The sequence below is a fragment of the Gouania willdenowi genome, chromosome 16, assembly GCF_900634775.1.
Source record: "Gouania willdenowi chromosome 16, fGouWil2.1, whole genome shotgun sequence".
In the NCBI taxonomy this organism is placed as follows: Eukaryota; Metazoa; Chordata; class Actinopteri; order Blenniiformes; family Gobiesocidae; genus Gouania; species Gouania willdenowi.
Genome location: NC_041059.1, coordinates 12020776 through 12043747, shown reverse-complemented (window position 1 = coordinate 12043747; position 22972 = coordinate 12020776). Strand labels below are relative to the sequence as shown.

Below are 22972 nucleotides of genomic sequence, written 5' to 3'. Positions count from 1 at the left end.
GACACTTAAAACTATGATGCTATTCACTTGTTAGCTTTGCAGGGATTTTAGTTAATGTTTAATATGATTACTATTATTATTATTAGTAGTAGTAGTAGTAGTAGTAGTAGTAGTAGTAGTATTACATGATCAACACCAGCATAAAAACCAATATATAGAAAAATAAATATTCTCTATTTTTAAATGAGTGTCTTTTTTATTATTTTATACTCACACATACTGATGAACTTTTTATTCTAACAGACTTTTGTTGCTTTTTAAGATAATTGTGTCTGTTTGAATTTTTTGAGAGTGTTGTTCAGGGATGGGAGGGGCAACAGCGGGGGCCACAAAGATGTGATTGTATCTGATCCGAGGGCCACATGATCAACATTCATGTCAGCATTCAGAATACTGACCGATCTGAGCATTAGTACAGATGGGGGAAAAAAGGGTTTTGTCTTATTGTTTTTTGTCTTTGTCTGTGGTTTTGTTGTTTAGTCAGTTACTCATTATGTGTGGTTTTTGTTGTTTTTTGGTGTTCTTTTTGAAATTTTGCGTGTGTTTCTGTCATTTTCTGCGTTTTTGTTGACGATTTCTGTGTGTTTGGGGTTGTTTTTGTATTTTCCTAACATTTTGTGTCATTTTGTTGACAGTTTGTGTGTCTTTGGAGCAATTTTGTAATGTGTTGATGTTTTTGTAGTAAATTTGTTTTAAGTGGTTGCTGTGTCTGTCTTTGTTGTCATTTTGTATTTCTAGAATTTTGTGCGTGTTTTTGTGTACTATGAGCATTTTGCTGTCGATTTGTGTGTTTCGGGAGTTGTTTTGTGTATTATGTTGGGCTTTATATTCTTTCCAACTTCTTGTATTACAATTTTTGGAGATTTATTTTGGGGGGCGCAAAATATTTGACTGAGGGCCATGTGTGGTGTAGTTGAATGTTGTTAGGAGGGGCTTGTGCAATTTCATTGTTTTTATGCACAATAAATGCTTCTATTATAATATTCTATTCTATTATTACTGTTATTATTATTAACATTATTATTTCTTTAGTGATGTTGTGTTGTTCAGCAACACAAAAGCAGTAAGCGGACAGTTCTGGATTATTGTTTTTTGTGCTCGCCGAGTGTTCAAGGTTAATTCACGGTTGCATCGCCACCAACTCTCAGCCACACACAGCCAAGCTTCCACCTGCTCTCATCCATCACCTGCTGCTGTTGATACTGCAGGAGCTGCTGTTGCTGCTGGAAATGCTGGAGTTGTTGGATCTGCTGCAGCTGTTGTAGCTGAGTCTGTTGTTGGAGGTTGAGCTGCTGCTGATGGTGCTGCGACAGGAAGTGGGCTGCGGCCTGCCCGTCGTAGCCCTCGGTACCCATGACGTAGGAGCCAGTGGGGGGAGACGCGACCCCGGACGGGTCGTTGCTGATGGGCTCCCAGGCGTCAGAGGAGGAGAGGCAGTAGTGGCCCTGGGAGACGTACGTGTGAGGCCATACCTCTGCAGAGGAGTGGTGCAAAATCTGATCTGGAAAGAGTGGAAAAATGTAGCAGCTGCTGTTATAGATTTTTAAAAGGAATGAACAGGTGGATGGAGAACTGTGTGGTAGAGATTTACAACCAGGATGCACCAAAGGGTGAATCATCCTGATGCATTATTAATAAACATAGGACTGGTACATTTCCTCTGCATGCTGAAGAAAACTTTAGATTTAGCTCTCAGCACACAGAGCGCGCGATGTAATTGTCAGGATGATGACATATTTTTCTCTTATATTTCTCTTAGAATATAATATTAATGTTTAAAGCAGAATGATGCTTGATAGTGAAAGTCTTTAAGGTGCAGTCTGCAACTCTTATAAAAGTAACTTTTTGTCACATTTGCTAAAGCTGTTACTATGTAACGACAGTTTTACATTAAACTAGTAGTTTGTGTGAGAAAAACAGGCTCATTGAGCCCCCCCTGCTGCTACTGCAGCCTTTGGCACATTGCCAGAATGCACCACGACCGAGCAAATAGAACCAATCAGAGTCAGGATTGTGTTTGATGGGCTGTTTGACAGCTGTTGCTCACAGTCCCCGCCCCTAGAGCTAGAGTGCTGTCTTTTTTACAGTGTATGGTCTGGAGGAGTAGAAGATGGAATTGGTGACTTTTCTGCTTAAAAGGTAATTACTGCTGCTTGATTTACATTATGTTTGATTTGTAATTGTTACACTAGAACTCTGTGTTTTTTGCGTGCGCGCAGCAGCCTAAATGTGGGCTGCTGTAAGTGACACTGTGTTTTTTCTACTGCTGCTGAGGTGTGTGTACATTGAGAGAGAGAAGCACTGCAGTAATATGCTTTTAACAGAGCATGTTATATTACTATGATGTTGTTGTCGGACTAATGTTAGCTTGTTAGCTCCTCTGAGGGAGGGACTTTGGAAAGTTTGGAGGCAGGGAAAGAGAGCAGCAGGAAGGGAGGGGGAGAGAGGAATCTGAAAGTTGCGGACTGCACCTTTAATCAGCACTGTGAAAGATACTCAACAATAAGAACCATTTCTGTGTTGATATACAAACACAAAGTACATAAAATAAGCAACTACAAAAAAATTATAACTGTTGCTTTATACAAAATTAATTTAGCAGTACTGTTGTCACATTTTGTAGACTAGCCAAAATCCACTTTTTCTGTCATTTTAGCAACTGAAAATGGTTTCTGCATGGATAACTCTGTACTAGTTTTTTTTTTTTTTTTTTAAGGAAATTTTATCTGTTTATATAATCAAAATACCAAGCAGTTTTAATAGAAAAAACACAATTCCTCTAAAGGGCCTCTTTAGCGCTTCATGATGATTATTGTAATTTACGCTTGGTATATAAATAAAGTGTAATTTAATTCAATTTAATTAATGTTTCTTTGCTCTGGGAATTAATTCAGTCTTCTTGTCTTAATATCTAATAATCTCATTTATTCTAGGGTTAATTGAAAAAAATGTAAGAAAGAAAGTTATTTCAAGGGTGAAGATAGGTGTGTTTATAAAACACACAAGTTAATGTTTTGATAATTTAGGAAACTCAATATATTAAGGCCTCCCAAAGACCGTTGGTTAGTTTTCTATCTAGATGTGGAACAAGCAAAAGAGACTAATCACAGTGTGAGAGTTAACAGATGATATCCCTGCTAAAGATCAACCAAACCCTAAAATATACAATCTGGTATGCAATCATCTACAATAAGGTCAGTCTGAGTTTCTTAATAGTTTTGAAGCAATTTGCCTGAGAATACATTTACGTTCACTGACCTGTTGGGTCGGGCTCATAGGTTTCGATGCAGTCCTAATATCTAACACAAGCATCAGCTGCAGATATCTTTGCAGTCTATTACCTCGACTGGTGATGCTCTCTTGGTTGACCTCGCTCAAGTGTGCCACGCTGCCCTGGTTTGAACCCGACCTTGGACTGTCCCCGTCCATTGATGACCACGCCAGGAGCGTTGCCTCGGAAATTGCAAACTGCTGCAGGATCCCTGAGATCAGATTTCAACGAAAGAGTTTGAATTCCTTGGCCCTTTTGTTTTAATCCGTCAAACATCACAGCAAATGAAGACTGTCATAATATTGTATAAGCGTTTGTGTCCCACCTGCAGCAAAACGTGCCTCCTTCTCCCCGTCACTGAGGTCACTGTAGGCATCGTTCTCTAGCCGCCGCTCTTTCTCCCGTTCCTGGGTGCTGATGCGGGCCTGGGGGAGTCCGCCTGCTCCTACTGTCGACATTCCCCAATTTTGCCATTCGATCATGTGAGCCACGCGACCTTGGGCCATGGCTGTGGGCTTGGTTACTCTCTCCTTCATCGTCCGTGTGACCCCTGGTAGGCGATAGCACAAGGGGATGGAAAGGAGAGGCAAGGATGAAAAGTTGGTCAAATGAATAAGGATAGAAGGCAATTAGATAGTAGGTGAAACAATGGATGAGAGGAAAGATCCCACAGTGATAGGAAAGCAGAATTTGAGCTAAGAGTGAGGTGTCGATTGAGGAATCAGATAGATGATCAGACAATGCGTACGTGTCAGTATAAAGTATGTATTGCTGTCAGTTCATGGAGGTTGTGTTGTTGACTAAAGTATCGATATCAAGCTGTGACGATTGACTGTATTAAGATGGTAGTTTTGACAGGATTTGAAGAATTAACTCATATTTCGAGTTGTATTATTATCACCAATTCAGCTATTGTTTCCTGTATTTATTACACAACTGATGTGCAAGACAGAAGGTTGTTAATATCAATTTGCTAAATACGTAAAGTGTTCTGGAAACACTTTACTTGAAGTTTTATTCATAAAGGCATGTCATTATTATTACACCTGTCATTAGCATGAAAAAAGTGTCATGACAGCTGTCATTAAGTGTCGTTACCCTGGCCTAACCCCTAAGCTTGTGTTACCCTAACCCAAGGGTCACCAACCTTTCTGAAACTATGAGCTACTTCAAAGATACGGAATCATCCGAAGAGCTACCAGTTTGATTTACACTTCTTAAATACTACATTTTCACGGCTCCACTTTAATTAGAGGGTAAGATGACTTAAAGATGTATGTTTAAGTCTCAACATGCAAACCTTTATTTTTCTTAATTTTTGCAATTGTTTCATTTTCATTACATTTAATAGGAAATCGTCATATTCCTATTTTAATAGCCACTAGCCAATTTTAACTAACCGTAAAACATGTACAATTTAACAATTTTTTTTATCATTTTACCAAAATTAATTTTGTGTTTTTTTTCCAAAGGTCTTCTATCACAATCCAAAACCCAAATCTGCAGCATCTTCAACAACATTTTGGATGGAGCTCATTGGTTACTAGTGCTCCTGTTAGAACAGGCCTGAGGGCCTCTCATATGGTCCATGTGAGCTACCTGGTGCCCGCGCGCACCATGTTAGTGACCCCTGCCCTACCCCCTAACCCTACCAAACCCCACTAGATCCCTCCACCAAACCCCAAAACTGCCAACATAGCTCCATCGGTGTCATAATGTAGCAAAAAGTGTCATCATTTAGTGAAGGACACTCAATGGCTTCACAACACCTAATTCATGCTAATGACTAGATAATGACATAATGTAATGTAAAAAACTTAAGTGTTACCAGTGTTTTCTTCAGAAAAACAAACCTGTGTAGACACCTGTTATCAGTCAAACCTTACAAGTCTTATGTATGTAATACGGTGAATGCTGGCCTTTGAGACAATGATTATCAGACAGGCTAAATGGCGAGGGGTGCCGAGGTGACATTAGTGCGTCTAATGAGATGCTGCCATCGCACGCTCACATTCCCGTAGAGGAGAGGTGATGATGAATGTGTCTTTTCTGACAATGGTGCATCATGGGATAGAGCGGGTTAATTGGAGTGACGTGGCCGCGTGGCATGACAAATGAGAGGTTGGCTTATTGACATTATAGCTTTCTCACACCTCTGCTGAGCTCTGCTGGCTTGAGGAAAAAAAACAATCGTACTTTCTCAATGCTGATTGTCTGACAATTGCTGGGTTTCTATTTCTAGCCGCGGCGCTAATGCCTTCCCCTATCTGCATTAAGGCGTCGCTGGATATTTTATGTGACGATCATATGATGACATTCTAATAATCCCTGGTTGTTGTTGGATTCTCTCTGATGGTGACGTATGGAGATGAGATTTATGAATAAATCAGTACCACACAACGCTGTGCAGCAGCTGCACTTCATTACACTGTACTGTAATACAAATCAACTGCACTCAAATCAACTGCACTGCACAAAAACAGCCCAATCCAACCAACAACACTGCACTTCACTAGACTGCACTTTACTCTGTTTAACACAGCACTTTACACAACTAATACATCCAGACTTGTACTTTTTTTGACACCACAAATCCACAACCACTTAACATAAAAACTACACTTCCTACTCACCTTGCTTTTATGAAATAAGCAGCAGGATGTGTGTGTGTGTGTGTGTGTGTGTGTGTGTGTGTGTGTGTGTGTGTGTGTGTGTGTGTGTGTGCACGTGTGTGTGTGTGCATGCGTGTGTGTGTGTGTGTGTGTGGTCTGTGCGTTTGCGTAAGTGTTGTGGAACCTTTTGTCATCAATGACTCAAGAGGAGCTATTGACGGCAGGTATCAAGGTGGAAGGAGAAGTGAAACAGGGGAACCCATTTGGGTACCATGCTGACTCCAGCCCCCAGGAGAGAGGAGCCAACATGGGGTCAGTTACCAGTTACAGCACAGACACACACCTGACACACCTGACAGAGAAGACTTAGCCAGAGCCCCGATTCCATAGGCGTTTGAGTTCCTCTTGAGCCGTGGCAGGATTGATGTGGTGTCTTCCATGGAGAGCTATAGAGAGAAGCAAGGAGAGTGGAATGGAAGAAGAATGAGGGGAAAAGTAAGGAGGACAGATTTGGTTTGAATGAGTGTGACGGGGCACACAAAGACACCGAGAAAGTGTGTGTTAGAGAGTGGTGAGTGGAGAGAAGTGAAGACAATGTCAGGTTAATACAAAAGACAAACATCTGCAGTAGTACCCACATGTTACACTATGACGTGCATTTAGAAAACTACAATAAGAAGCGATTCTGATTGTGCTCACTACCGTGCACAGAAGATAACGGCGTACAGAAGTGAGAGGGCGGGGTCATGAGGGAGAAAGGTCTGATATCACTATTACCGTGTATTCAACCGAAACAGGTGTATAAGAAACAAACGACAGAGGAAAAGAGATGAAGGAATGATGCCACAGCACTTACATTGATTCCTTCCCATGAAAATTCTGAACGTCCATGCTGAGAAGAGATATTGCAGGAGAGAGGGATGGGGAAAGAGTAAGACAGGAAAGAGAAGGCGTTGACGTGCATAGTGTGGGATGAACAGAGGTTTGATTGAACAACACGGACGCACACACGCACAGGCACACACACGCACACACACACACAAGCACACACAAAACCGAGGGAAGAGGTAGAAACGCAGACACAGGAGTTTCCAGGTAGGAGGAGTAACAGTTAGGGGCCACAGTGACAAGGAAAAGGAGGGAGGGATTAAACACGGATCAGTTTGCTTTGCTTAGTTATGTCTAGCAGAGTGAATATGCTGTAAATGGTTGACCACACTCTTAAGTGTGTTGCTGATGCCAAAAAACACTGAACGGCAGTTGAAAGCTGCGTGTGTGTGTGTGTGTGCGTGTGTGTGTGTGTGCGTGTGTGTGTGTGTGTGTGTGTGTGTGTGTGTGTGTGTGTGTGTGCGTGTGCATGTGCGAGCATGTAACAGAGAGATGTCATAGCAGCATCAGCCTGTATCTGATGCTGCAGACAGATGAGGGACTGGGGCTACAAAGGGAAGCTGCGTGTGTGTGTGTGGTGTGTGTGTGATGTGTGCGTGGTGTGTGTAAGGGCAGAGGCTGAGGACAAATCAGCAAAGCAGATAACCTAGAACGGTCCCTGATAGACGACAATTTATAATACGTGCTTTAGACGCACATTACACAATATATATATATATATATATATATTTTTTAGTTTATTTTTTATTTTTTTGTTAAATATTACAATATCAAATTTAATTAAAAGATTATTATGTGGGATAGAATTGCTAGCTAAAACATCCAACCCTCCTCCTTTATCCAGGCTTGGGACTCTGAGAGAACCTATGACATCATCATTAGATAAGGAACTTGCTATATTCAAGAGAACCCTGTGACATCATCGACACATTTTTTAACATTGAGCTGTTCTGAGAATGCATTTAAGAAATAATTTACGCTGTCATTGCAGTCCAAACAAAGCTGACGTTGCACACCCTTGAACCAAGCAGCAGCCATGTTGAAAGTCTCAGCTCTGTCTGTCCCTGAACCGCAGCGATATTTGAGCCACAGACAGACAGACAGACAGACAGACAGAGATGCCTTGCTGTATAGATAAGATAGATAATTACGCCATAATTATAATTAAATATCAATTACGCAATTACAATTATAATTGACCCAAACCCTGGCTTGCTACTGGTCCTGACAAAGTGTATAGTTAGCTGCACTGGGAAAAATATTTACCACACATAACTAACTCTAATGTCTTTTATGTATTTGCCATGCCAAATCAGGTTTAAATTTACCAGCTCCATTAAGATATAATAACCACATTGATCATTTTACTGTACACAAAACACTTTTACGCTGTTTTGCAGCTGCTTGTATACATGAATCATATAAATATTTAAACAATATGTCAAAGTTGTAACAAGATTTAGTCCAGCAGCCAATTTTTCCATTTAGTGAAACTACATTGATAGTATTTAATAAATACATACCAAGTACGGCAAAAAACAAAACAAAAGATAAAACAAAAACTGCACAACATTTAATCTATTACACTGTTGTTCTATTTTAATACATGAAGTTGTGTGCAACATATTTAGAAAATTGTACCATGGATGATCTTTTTTATTAAATTGGAAATGTTCTGCTGCATGTCATTATTTTTCCCTACATTTCATAACAGATGAATAAATGCATCACACTTGTTGTGATTCACTGATCTGGATTTATTTTTGTGTTAAGGCTGGCATTCTAATAAGAAAACATAAAAACAGGGATTACATAACAATAAAGATGGTTAGTAACATCATTTACATTGATGCAGCTCAGAATTAATTGCAGACAAAAATTTCTTCAACGTGTGGAGCAAAATTATAATCAGTTCAAAAGCAATCAGGTACTAACAATTTTATTACAAAGATGTACTCAAGTCTCTTCTCTCTACAGCTGCCAGGTCTGTGCTTGCTATCTAATATTAGTAATGGCCTAATGGTGCAAAGCAAAAAAAATAAACACATTACAAAGCATACAAACTAGATTGCTGATGGTTGCCAGAATAAAGCAAAACCAGTCCAATAAAGAAGTAAATAAATCCACATTTCACAATATACAGACCATCCAAACTTGCACACTTTGAGGTTGGGCAAGATTGGAAAATGAACTTTGTTGATTTCCAGAACTAAAGACAGGAAAATATTGAGATAATGGTAGAGGTAGCAGTAATTCAGACACCGGATATATTTCTTTTGTTTGCCTGTTGCCAGTCGACTAAATTTAAAATTGTTTGTCGACTAAAGCTGTCAATGGATTTAGTCGTCCAAAGCTAATTTTGTGTATATTATTTAATATGTATCGTATATGTCAATGTCCTAACTTCCCACGTGACATTTAATAGTTAGTTCTACAGCACATGTGTCAAACTCATGGCCCGGGGGCCAAATCTGGCCCTTTGTAGCCCACAGGAGAAAACATGAATCATTGTGTCATGTTAAAATTACTCGTTTTCCCGCATAAAATCTGTGGCCCACTTCTGATCAAACTGGTCCGTATTGGTCCTGAACTAAAATGAGTTGAACACCCCTGTTCTACAGCCTATCCTGCCTTTTCCGATGAGTTTTATTAGAGTTTATGTTTAATTGTTTAAAATGTTGTGCATTTTAGTCATCAAGTCTTCATTTACTATAGGTCTGGTTTAGTTTTCATCAGGTGATGAAGTGCAGTCAACAAAAGCAACAATGTCAATTCTTAGTAGATACTGGTTAGGGCAAGTTATCAGCAAGGTGTTTACATGCAGGGAGTGCCAAGATACTTCGTCTTAATCAATACCAGCCCATCTCCGACCTTTGATTCACTTCTTTCTTGTAATTGGATACTTCGCTCCCACTCCCAACCTTACTTCATCCCCATTCTCCTCTCTCACTTTCTTTAATCCTTTCTTCACAGACGTGGGTGAGATGAAATATTTATCACGCATCAGTGGACGAGCTGGGCCCTTGAAGCAGCTTTTGCAGTATTTTTTTTCACCGCCAAAAGCCCTGACATCACTGATGTGTGTGTGTGTGTGTGTGTGTGTGGGCGGGGTGCGTTTTTCTCTGCAAGACCGAAGGGCATTTTAGGGCACGATTTATAAATAAATGATGCCATTGGTACATAGTGCATTTGGTGGAAAGCTCTCTACACTTTAGTCCAAAATGGTTTCCTCTCCTGTGTCTTGTCCCAGGAGGATTTGTTTTAGAGCATGAAACCAGTAAAGCAGCAGGAGAGAGGACAGCAGAGGAAGTAATGATGTGTGAGATGTTGAAAGAAACGGAAGAGTGCAGTCTCCTCTCCTGCATCAGGCACTGGCTCACTTGAAAAACAATCAACAGATGTCCCAACAACACCAGTAAATCAACCCTATCAGAGACAGTCGGGCCTTCCAGCTACACCACCTGGTCTTGGAGGGTTGGAGGTGACATGCAGACTTCTATATTTCGTCTATCAACAAGAAGAACTGCCACTGTGAGCTACAGAGGACTGCTGTGGCTCATTGTGTAGATCTGAACATTAGCAACCACATTGTGGCTCCACAAATGAGGTGTTGAATAGTCCACTGTCAATGAGCAGATTAGATAAAGACTTACTTGCTCCCCATCCTTTTGGACTGGCACGCCATCTGCCGCTGAGAGACAAACAAGAAAAGGAGAGACAGACAAAGAGAGAAGGAAAGACAAGTTAGTTTATTAGCAAACAATATTAGTTTAGGAAGTCATATTTAAGATTATACAACAGTCAATTCCGACCAAGTACAGTAATTTGATTGGACAACAGACATTCCAAGAGTGCTAATATAGAGCAACAACAGCACCGAGACTTCATATCACGCCGCTGTACAGCTGATCTAAATACTGTTAAATACCGTTACATCGTGGGCAACACCGCAGTACACTGTGTGATTAAATAAATAAACAAAATCATAATCTCTTGTCACTTATTACTGTTAACTAATCAAATGTGCTTGTAGAATTGTTGTATAAAAGCAATGTCACACTAGAGGTTGTGTTTTTGTGCTGAAATATCAGTGTCACTGGTGTGATTCAGTCGTGGGCACGAATCACACCAGTGCTGATATTTTAGCACAACAGCACTGCGCCTCTCGTGTGATATTGCTTTGGTGTCACGATTCGTTATTGATATCGGTCAGCGATAAAAATAAAAATAAATCGGCCTGCATCTAAAATCTCCTAAGATATATTTTGTTATTTTTCAGGGTCTTCTATTTTATTTATTATTCATTTTATTCAATTGTAGGATATTCTTGTTTAAGATTAAAATATATGTAACTCATTGGTTCATAATAAATGGGTGGATGTTGACTATTGATCAATTCCAAACTACAAAATAAGTGATAAAAGTATGCATAAATAATGCTGATAGAATTTTTTTCTATCATATCAGCCAGTAAGCCTTTCCACAATCTGGAGCTGGGCATGTGCGACCTGAGGGGGGGGGGGTCATAGGTCAAGAGGGAAAAACATGTAAACAAACTCGTTGGCTCTGTTGATATTTCAAACCTAACAGCGTTTGTAATTTTATTCTTGAGATCTTCCTAGTGTTTTAACAGTGTTTATATTATTCATATTACACATATTCGGACTTGAGGAGGGGACCAGGGTTTTCCACTGATTCCACTTTAGGTTCGATCTGAGAGCACTTTTAAATAAAGGCAGCTTCCACACAGGTGACCACTGGTGGATGAAAACACAGACTACCTGGGTCTCCAGCGGGCGTAATTCGGACTCTACCCGGGAATGATGCACGTAGCCAAGCACTTTAGTAAAACCTATGAGAGAAGCAGTATTAAAGCGACGGACCTCCTCTGCTTCCACACTCCTTCTTTCAAGCTTTTAACTTGTGATTGTTGTGTATTTTCTGTATTTACCTTTATTGTTGTAAGTTTCTTTTTTTGACTTGTGTAGTTGTTTTAACAACTGTAAAGTATTTTTGAGTTTTTGAAAAGCGCTTATAAATAAAATGTATTATTAATGGGACAAGCGAGTTCTCACTTTGAAAAGATACATTTACCAGGTACGCCATTCACTAACCAGGTCCATGATTACTTTAATTCAATTTACAAATTTGAATGAAGTGCACAAGATGGACAGGCCGATAAGGGAAACAGCACTGATCAGCTGATTGGTCACTGTTTGAAAAGTCAGGACAAACCTGAATTTTCAGCTCATGTGCAGCATTAGCTTTAGCAGCTAACTCTGTGTTTCAACCATAGAGACCAATACCACGTTTCAACAAAAAATCTTTCAAGGAATCAACGCTCTATCGGAAAAAATAATCTAAATCTGTGTCAGACTCTTTGTCGGTCAAGGCGAGTTTATCCCTCTTGACCATTGAACTCATGCACGAGAACTGAATGAGAGTGTGAAAAGGCTTATACTCAAGGTCGCAATATCGGTATTGTCTCGGAAGTCAAAAAGTTGGACATCCCTAATCATGTCTCTATCAGGGTCTGTTTAGTTTTGTTCGTGTTTAGCTCTCGTGGTCCGCTTTCTGTTTTGTGTACCCAGATAGCACGCATACGTCTCACTGATGTCGGCCTCAGATCGTGCGTCTGCATTCTACTCCTAATGAGTGTGTTTTCCCCCCAAATCTATGATACCACTTATAAAATTGTAGAACTGTAAAATGTCACTGCCATGAAGCTATTTTTGTGCTTGGGCTCTTTTGGATACACTGCTAAAAATACATTTATGATCATGAACTCTCTTTATTTTGTCCACACATAATAAGCTATTTAGTGGTAGTATATTGTTTTTTGTTGTTGTTGTTGTGATATTGCTATATTCCGATCAGATTTAAGTAAATACTCGACTATGGATATGTAGATATTTATACCGACTGAATGAGTCAAGCTAAATAAAGGTTAATAGAAGCTGTAGAGAGGCCACGCTGAGCATCTTTAATCCATCGTCCAAACGTCGATGTCTCTGTGACGTCTGCTCTTCATAATACGTCTCGCAGATGCAACTTCATTCTTCGTGCCGACGTCGGCGAGATGTATGTGTGCTATCAGGGTAGTTTCATGTTTTGTCTTTTTGTGCTTCCCAGGTCTTCCTGTTCGAGGCTCCGCCTCCCAGTGATGTCAGTGAGTAATTAGGTGCCTCATGTTTTGCACCCAGGTGTGGGCTCGTTACCAATCAAGCCTGTACCCTTGGACACAGAGTGAGCAGTTGCTGGGTTTATTGTCGATGTTGTGCTGTGCGTTCTCTGTTTTCCTTTAAACATGGACTATTTCTGTGAACGCTACACCTGCCTGCTGCCTCAATCTCTACCGCCACCACCACTTCCACAAGGCGTGCCAATCTACAACTTCTTTTATGGGTACATTCTTTTAATGTTACTGTATTTGTCACTAAACAAGTTAAACCAAATAGTTTGACATATCATTTAATCATTGACATGTTAAATTCACAGGCGGATTGACAGTAACTACTGCTTTCAGCACGAGGCCACAATAGGAAAACTGTGAGTCAGTCCCAAGCAAGAGCAGTGAAAACAATGACACTCAAACCACACATCAGTTACACAGTAAGAGTAATGCACTCATGGCTGGTGTTGAATTGAAAGTCGAAAGCCATATTTTGCAGCTTCCTTCCAAAACCAGAAACTTTTTTTTACTTTTTACTCTGAATATTGAATCACTACTGTCACAAATAATTGATTTGTCTTTGATTATTTTCTTTTATTCATTGCAGTTGGAAGCGGGTCATTTGTATAAATGAATGGGCGACCGTGGCTCAGGTGGTGGAAGGTCGTCTTCTGATCGAGAGGTTGGGGGTTTGATCCCGGTACCTGACTATGTGTCGAAGTCTCCTTGGGCAAGACACTGAACCCTAAGTTGCTCCCAATGGTTGACTAGCGCCTTGCATGGCAGTCCTGTCCCATTGGTGTGTGTGAATGTGAGAGTGATTGGGTGAATGAGCTGATATGTAAAGCGCTTTGGGACTGCTTCAGTGTGGTTATAAGGCGCTATATAAATCTAGTCCATTTACCATTTGTGAAAAAGACATTTAAAGCTGGGGTACTCAATTTATTTTCTTTAATTAAAAAAACAAAAATTCTTATTAGCATTATATCTTAAAAGTAATCATTTCTGAAAAAAATGTACGTCTGCGTGCTGTCTGTCTTATAATTAATTATTTTAATTAATAAAACCCCAGAAGACAAAGTCTTGGCGGTCACCCCATCCTGCTCCAATCACAGGATTTAGAGAAAGGAGGGGTGAGCAGAGCCCACAAAGGAGCCTCCTCATTGGCTGCCGCGATATATAGTGAAGCGTGTGCAAGGTGCAAACTTGTTTTCAATCTTGAAATAACTTTGGATGTGCAAGTGACTGTTTTCCTTCTAGACATTTAATCTAATGTTCCATTTTCTTAAATTTTGTGTGCATCCTTTTGCGTGACATGTTTTACCTGTAGTGCACGTTCAGCACTCGTGCTCAATTTCGTGCACTTCCGTGAGAGGAGGAGACTGGGAGGAATTATCAGAGTTGGGGGGGGGGGGGGGGGATTTACGATTCAAATTCAGCCATGACCCTCTGTCATGGTTCAAGATTCAAGTAGTGCAACTTTAAGGAACTAAGAAGCACAAAATTCCTTCCCTAACTTTGAAAATATGTTAAATGACACTCATAAAGCATATCCAACAAATCAACTTGTCTTTGATGTATTACATGTATCTTCCTATGTTTGGTTTCAGTATAAATTCTCCAGATGTAGTTTTTCGTCACCATTACCTTTAGGATATTGCAGAGTAAATTAAATGCATTTTTTGCAGCTTAAACTTTACCACCACTAACACTCAGAGTGGAGTGCAGAAGTAAAAAAAAAAAGTATTTCAACTATAAATTCTACGTACGTTTCCCGAGTAATAAAGTCTGTCAAGGATCTTAATCATCAAAGCTGCATCTGCTGAAATACGAGGGTAGAAAAAATAGATTCTCCTGAATTGAGGATGACTTTTACATTAGGGGGGAAACGTGTTGAGGTAAAGTCAAGATGTCTCTAAGATTTTATCTTAAATCCTCACTGGAAATCAAACTGTACGCTTCACTACACAGATTTAACCACTGCAGATATCTCCCTGAGAACGATTTAGCGATAAATCATTTCTGTGTGAAACTTTAGGCCAAAGATTAAAAAATAATAATTGCTGTGACTTTTATCATTTTTGCATACATTTTCTTTAAACTCAATACAAGTCAGGAAATAAAACCAGTATGCTTAACCTAAACAGCACATCACACACACAGATTACGGTAAATGAGGCTCCTTAGAAATTTATACTCCCTTTGGATAAATGAACACCATTATCCCTCCTAGTTCCTGACTGTCCAAATTCTAATTAAAACATTGGTTTAATTAGCCTGTGTGCACTGGTAATAGAGTTTAATCATGGCTTCGGTCTCTAGGTACTGCTGTGTAACGGAGGGTCTGCACTCTGTCTCTAAAGGGTCTGACTCCCCTGTCAGCACTGTGTGCGTCTGCATGTGTGTTGCTGAGCCAGCCATGTTTCTCACAGCTGTGTTTGGCAACCATGAGCGTATCCTCGGGAGTGCTGAAAAACACACAGACTGGCTGTTGGCTCTCGAGATGTCCAGCAATGTCTGTGACCTACTGACACAGTGATTCCAAAACTATCAGCTCCACTTTAGCCCTGTTGAGCTTTCAGATTGTAGCCGTTCCTGTGAACTCTATGCAGTTGTACCCAGGGCTGGCATTTTGTGCCCAGACCAGCCCACTACATTATCAGTGGACACTACACAGAAGCTGTTGTTAAGACATTGATACTCAACATGAGAATTTTTATGAATGAATTTTAATTATTCCCCCAGAAAATCTTAAAATGGGGTAACTTTTAACCTCTTTTTACATTTTTTTTTTTTTTTGGCCATTTTGCCACTTCCTTTGTCCAATTTTGCCCCTTTTCAAAAAGTTCTGATACTTTTTTCACATGTTAGCTACCTTTTGCCTATAAACATATTTTTTTCCTATTTTTTGTCAATTTTTGCAAGTTCTTTTTGACCCTTTCATCCAACTTTGTCCGTTATTTTTATTTTTTGGCCACTTTTCATCCAAAAAACCTATGTTCCACATTTTTTTTGCTCTTTTTCACTATTATTTGCCCATTTAAGCTAGAGTTGGGGGCAATTAAAACTATAATAGCATAATTGATCATTAATTACAATTTTGTCGTAGTTATAATTGTAATTATATATTTTAAAATCTGTAGTAATCGTAATTAAATTGTAATTGAGCTTAAGTAATTGACTTTGTAATTGTAATTGCCATGAAAAATTTAATGCAAAACTGAGGAACCATATTACAGTTCTATGTACAGCTCTAATCTACACATATGTAGTTAACAATTATTAAAATATATTTCATATCAAAGTTTCGCACATTTTACCAATTAAATAAATTGAAATCAAGGGGTATAATGAGACACAAAAGGCTCACATCAAAAATATTATAACCTATATTTTCATTGATTAGGAAGCCTAACAAGGTAATCAATAAAGAGGAAAGAAATTAGATGATATTTGATTTTAGTGTATTTTACAGCTGATTTAGGACCCGTTATCATAAGACATTCGAAGAGAAAGTTAACACAAGAGGAAAGTTAACTTTTATTAGGTTATTTATTTCAGGCTCAGTAATTGTGATTAATTGTAATTGAACTTTAGTAATTGAGATCGTAATTGTAATTGACTTTCTGAGGATAAAAAATAATTGTAAATGAAATGTAATTGGAAAAAATTGCTGGTCACTGTAATCGTAATTGAATTTTCTTTGAACATGGGTAATTGCAAACGTAATTGTAACTGAAAAATGTAATTGATCCCAACCCCGCATTTTAGTCACTTTTTTGACATTTTTGGACCATTTTTTGGCCACCTTTAACCATGTCTGCCTCCAGCAGAACGAAGCGAACCACTTTGGGTCGGCGGCCCAGGGTGACGATGCCCAGTATGCCACGTCCACCCCTGATCGTATCAGATCATTAACGCAGGGAGCAGCCTTCTTTCCAGATGCACACTCAAAATGGGAAACCTTATTCCAACTAGAAAACAGATCACCCCGTTCCATTTGTAGGATCTAAACAGCATTAGCAGATAATGTGATATTATCGCCTGATGTACATTCTGCATTGCACTGTGTTGATATCAGCGATCACTCAATGTGATTGAGATGCTGCTTCCCATGTTTTTGGACCCAGTTTCAATCAAAGTTAATGAGATTACAGACTTTTTTTACAAAAGGTACAACGTACGTACGTGTGTGTGTGTGTGTGTGTGTGTCTTTCTGGATGAATAGATGGCAGATGAAAGGATCGATGACTGCTTGTTTTCTGCCTTCCTATATCAATGTCACAGTAACACGGCATTGGATTTCATACCAGTTTACGGTTGAATGTCACGAGCTGGGGTTGGTGGTTATTTTTTGTTCATTTCTAGCTGCAGTTGAGGTCACTTTCACGTTTATTTTTCATTTTCAGGTTGAGTGAATGTGTGGCGCAGTTTCAGTTTTGATATCTGCAGGTTGTGGGATCAGTTTCCGTTTGGTTTACATTTTCTTTTAGTATTTCGTGCATATTATATTGTATCATATTATATTCTTAGTGGAACTGGACCCCTGTCCTGTCAGTATGCTTGCGATAGAGATGTTACTGATCTCCCAATTACTGTTCCTGTGTATTTGAATTGTGGTTTAACAATGAGTGAGTGTTTCTGTAAGTGGATAAGTTGTCAGGTTTTGTTTTGCCGTTTGTCATCAAGTATTTTGATTTTGAATATCTTTGATTTGTGCTTTATTGTGTTGAGTGATTTGATTTGCACGTATAGTTACATGTGCTTTGCTCAACTGTTTTTGTAAAAAGTAAGGTCTTAGGGTACTTTTAGACTGTAGGGAAATGTGACCCAAATCCATTTTTTTTTTATTTGCTCATATGTGTCTGTATCTGATCTGTTAAAGACAGTTTGACCAGCACAAATCTGATTTTTTTCAAATTCAACCCAGGCCACTTTCATATGTGATCCTAAATCCGACACGTTTATGATAGTTTGCAATGCAACAGCTGTCTTATTGGCCAGGTCTCACTTATCCAACCTTTAATAATAATAATCATCATACATTTGATTTAAAAGTGCCTTTCACAGAACTCAAGGACACGTTACAGAAAGATAAAAACATGATAAAATTAAACAATGAAGTATAGGTAAAATCAAGAAACAAAGCACAAAATTAATTCACGCCTTTGAATTACGATAAAAATCACAAATCTGTGTCCCAGGAGGAACAGTGGGGAAAAAAACAACCATGGTGGATGAAGTGGACAGTGGAAGGAGAGTGAGGTCTTAGCATTGAGGAATATTCATATATTATCAAAATTATGAATGCCACATGCATGACAAGATGACATGCCTCCAAATGTACTTGTGTGGTCTTGTAGTTACCTCAGGACTTCTTTCTTTTGAGCATTTGGTTCACTTCAGGGTCAAACTCAGTTCATACTCTGAACTGATAGAAGTTGCATTTAATGTGTGATATGAATGAGAACGCAAAAAATTCTAAATTGTGCGTTAAGACCAGCTGTGTGAAAGTAGCCTTACTTTGGGTTATACATTGGCATACTCCTGATTTCTACTAATTAGTCCTCTTGAATACCTCACCCTTCTCAACTGTACTAGTGAAGTTGGTACTAAACAGTTTATTACTCATTAATGGGGTAAAACACTCATACAGAGAAACAGAAACCTAATGAACACATATTTAGACCCCTGCAGACCTCCCCACCATGTACTCAGAGAAAATCCACATTCACTCAAGGACTCTTAACATTGAAATGTAGCACAGATGGCCTCCGTCTAGAGTGCTCTATCTGGGTTATCTGTCTGTTTCAAGATTTGCCAACAACTGACAAAGAAATGTTAATGTCCTGGGCATTATGACAATTGTCACCACTCTGTGTTTGGTCAGTTCTATTTATTGTAGTTGGTTCAGACTATTTTAGTTTGAAGATCACATCAAGTGAGATGGCTTGAACAAGCTTAACAAGTGGCTACTTGTCAACAATACCTAAACTATTAATAAACTCAAATTATATGATCAAAAAGAATACTTTCAAATGTAAGTTATAGGGTGTTAACGTTATTAATAATAAAAACTTGACATTGACCCACGAAACAGGATGTTTTTAAACATACATTTACTTGTTTTTGAAATGTATCGATTCCTTATTAAAATAGTTACAGATTGAACAATATCTTTAGAAAATACCAGTCTTCAAGTTAAGACACTTCTTCCAATGCTTTAGCATTCCTTAAACCAGTGTTTCTCAACATTTTCTGTCTCACCCCCCAAACTGCTCTTGAAAATCGGAGAGTCCCCCTGTGTCACTCTATTCTATTTGCTTTTATCTACACTTTGTTTACATGTTGGCCTCTGAATTCTCCTCTACAGCTTGAACAACAGCAGCTTATTTATATCAACCTGCACGGTTTACCTTGAACAAAATATGAATTGCCTTTAGAGATGCAAACATTAAAAACTATTTACTGTAGTTAATATATTTCCTTTGCATTCATAAATAATGTATATAGAATGTATTTGCTTACATTTTTGATAATAAGTTTCATAATCTTCAACATGTTACTAAAGATAAAGCCACATTATTATTTATTTCATTGATTCCGTTTATTCTCAACAGGTAAATGAACTATGAGCATGTATAGTGTCTGAAATAGGCTTGTAAAATTACTCATTGGGAATCATTTAATAAATGTTTCCAAGTACCCCCTGCAAGGTGCTTAAGTACCCCAAGGGGTACATGAACCCCGTGTTGCAAACCACTGCCTTAAACTAAAGTCGTTTATCTGCTGAAGCTCAGCCCATGGTTCACCCTCTAATGCAAAAAATATAATGTATAAAAAAAATGTCTATTTTAAGAAGGGAATGGCGTATTTATATTCAAACACTCCTTTGATGATAAAAGGCAAACTATGTTTGACCTGAGAAGAATTAGTCAAGCGTGATTGATTTTTTTTTTTTTTTTTTGACGGGTGGATAGTGGTGTGAGGTGCTCTCTTATGGGCTTCTATCAGTTAGACATGAAAGTCCGCGTGTTTATGCCTCCGTCCATCCACTCTTTTCATTATATCCATGTATTTTAAGGCTCTTATTAAATAGTCTAGGCTAAAGTCCGGGCCATCTCGGATTATGTCGTCACCCGCGTGTCATCGCGCAAGCGCAAATCAATCTGAATGAACTTAAAGTGGAATTAGGCAAGTGAAGTGTTTACAAGAAAGAGGAATTAACTTTTATTCAGAATTAAATTAGCATTAGGAATTGTGTGTTTACAAGGTCAGGTTAAAGAGGAATTAACTTTTATTCCGCTTTAAAGAGGAATTAAAGCTCCCATGTAAACGTCGCCATTGGGACGACACAGTCTCTGGGTGGGTAATTAATTATTCCTCATCTGTAAAAACAATCACACATAGATTCACATGTTTCCCAACACACATCTGGCCTTTAGCAACATGAAGAATTACTGAGAGACTTGCACCCGGCCACTCCATTGAATCCTACTCCTCCCCTTCACTTTCGGTTCCTAACTTGCTTTCCTCTCCATTCATCGTCCTCTTTTGCCCAATTACAAAATTAGCTGCTACTCTCTGCACGCGTGACTCAGAATCTGGCTGTGCAGCAGGACAAAAGTACTACTTGGGAGCCTTGCAGCCGTAAAACACAGCAGTGAACCACAAACATTCAAACTACAGTGTGCCAATGTATGTATGTGAGTGTATCACCTAATGTCCCTGAGTCTCTTTTGAGATAACATTAATGCAAGAGCGCGGACATGAAGTGCGTCACGAGGGTTTTCTATATGATGCCTTAATTAGTCAGTGCAATGTGTATTATTAGGAGTAATCTAATCTAATACAGCATGGGTCAATGGACCGTATTCAGTTTTGCAGTTGTTTCTTAAGCTTGGACGTGATTAGCGTATCTGCTCATAGGTAATGCTGTCAGGATCTCAGCAGCGCAGTAAGCAAACGCATTATTCTGCTTCTGCAAAGGCAGGCAGGATCCATCCTTGAGGAAACAACAACAACAGAGCACATGACCAAAGCTCTGAGCCAGCTTTTCTTCCCCTGGCGCTCTCCCTCCTCCCCCACACAGTACACACAGCGGTGCTGCGTTGGATACCCCCCTGCAGTCATAGGGGAACCGGGCTTAGCTCAGCCAAGGAGAAGGAGCAGCGAGAGAAAGGCAGCAAAAAAAAAAGGGAGAAAAGCGACCGTGCGTAATGAACAACCAAAGATCCGCAGCGGCTGCATCCTCACATCCTCAACTCAGTGGTTCAGCGACTGCTGCTGAAGTTCCATTTGAGAGTTATCTGTCAGTTTTGGGTTTTTTTTTTTTTTTTACACTGAGTGCCCCGCAGCCATAACAGTGAGAAAAAACTGAAGGGCTTGGTGCTTGTTTACAGTCAAAGCTGCAGTAAGGCGGGTGCTGCGATGGGGCACTGGTTTAGTATCAGCCCTATTGCACTAATCTGTGCAGATGCTGGTTTACTGAGAGTTTATAGAAACACAGCAGAGAACCCAGATGGTTGGAGGACTTCTGTCCCCAAACATCCAGTAACTAAGAAAGCAGGAGCCTCATAATAATGTATCAGCATATGTCTAGTCAATCTAAATGAGCTTAAAGGTGGGTGCAGAACAGTATTGTGACTCTTCAATATCTCCCAATAGCCTGTTAAAACTAGCTAATGACATATTGACCTGAGATTGCAAACTACTGTTATCCAAGTCAGATTTAATAAACAAAGGAAAAAAACTTGCATTTAATCTTTTTATGAAAACATTGGTAACACTTTACTTGAAGTTTTATACATAAAGCTGATATTACGCTGTCTAACTGTTATTAGCATGAATAAGGTGTCATGAAGGCTGTCATTAAGTTTGCTAAATTATGACACCTTTCACTAAATTATGACACCTTTGGTGCTATGTTGGCATTTTTTTGGGTTAGGTAGAGGGATCTAGTGGTGTTAGGTAGGGTTATGGTTAGGGTCAGAGTTATGGTTATGAGTAGGGTAAGGAAGGGTTAGGATAACAAACGGCATTTAATGACAGCCTTTGAGATTGTTGAAAATGTAAAGTGAAATGCAAATAATGTATTATTATTGCTACTATTAGTAGTAGTAGAATAATCATTATTTATATTTAATATTATAATTTAATATTATTTATTTTATTTATACTAGTACAGTGCCCGTTGGAGTTATGCATTCATATTGACATTAACAGGAGTTCCACAGGGGAAAATGAATGGGATATATATATATATATATATATATATATATATATATATATATATATATATATGATATATACGATAACTTGAAAAGTTATGAACGGATTTTGATGAAATTTTCAGGAAATGTTGATATATATATATCAGCTATTCCTTGACCCATTATCAACATTTCCTGAAAATTTCATCAAAATCCATTCATAACTTTTCAAGTTATCGTGTACAGAAAAGACAGCGTCGCACTGCCTTAGCTTAGCATTAGCATTAGCATCGAATAGAACACTGATGACGTCACTGTTGATGACATCCTCAGTTAACAACATTCTTGATTGGAACTCTGATGACATCACTGTTGATGACATCATCAGTGTTCTAAAACAGAGTTCCACAGTGTGGATTGGTCATTTCAAATTTGTTTTAAATTGGTTTTTTGAATGACCAAATTACTCCAAAATGACGGATGCACACACTCGGGGTATGCGCAAGCCGTTGACAAAGTTTCAGGTCGATCAGACACTGCGTCGGGGAGATACTGTCTGCCCTCCACGGACTTTTCTTGCAATATAGATAGATATAAAATGTATATTAATATACCAATTATTATTATTATTGTGATTATTAATAAATAATATTACAATTTTCACATGGTTGTTAATTTTAGTGCAAACGTTGGTTACAATAAGCGCACTGACGCTGACTGAATAAACCTAACCAAATAAAATCACAGTCACACACTCCACTGCCTCATTACCCCCTTACACAGATGAAATTGTAGAGATGAAAATATTCTCCACAGC

General features: G+C 38.9%; 1 protein-coding gene across 4 annotated transcripts in view; it reads right to left on the bottom strand.

Annotated features, from left to right (window-relative positions):
• Positions 1 to 22972, bottom strand: part of fam131bb (family with sequence similarity 131 member Bb) — a 38256-nt gene that overhangs the window by 3183 nt on the left and 12101 nt on the right. The window contains exons 2-7 of one of the 4 annotated variants that reach the window (XM_028469791.1): positions 10425 to 10462; positions 6740 to 6775; positions 6227 to 6329; positions 3597 to 3821; positions 3342 to 3482; positions 1188 to 1501 (exon numbers count right to left, since the gene is read on the bottom strand). In XM_028469791.1, coding sequence (XP_028325592.1) covers positions 1188 to 1501; positions 3342 to 3482; positions 3597 to 3821; positions 6227 to 6329; positions 6740 to 6775; positions 10425 to 10462 — 857 coding nt within the window. The remainder of the gene's footprint in view (positions 1 to 1187; positions 1502 to 3341; positions 3483 to 3596; positions 3822 to 6226; positions 6330 to 6739; positions 6776 to 10424; positions 10463 to 22972) is intronic. The other 3 variants (XM_028469792.1, XM_028469794.1, XM_028469795.1) reach the window with 3 other exon arrangements.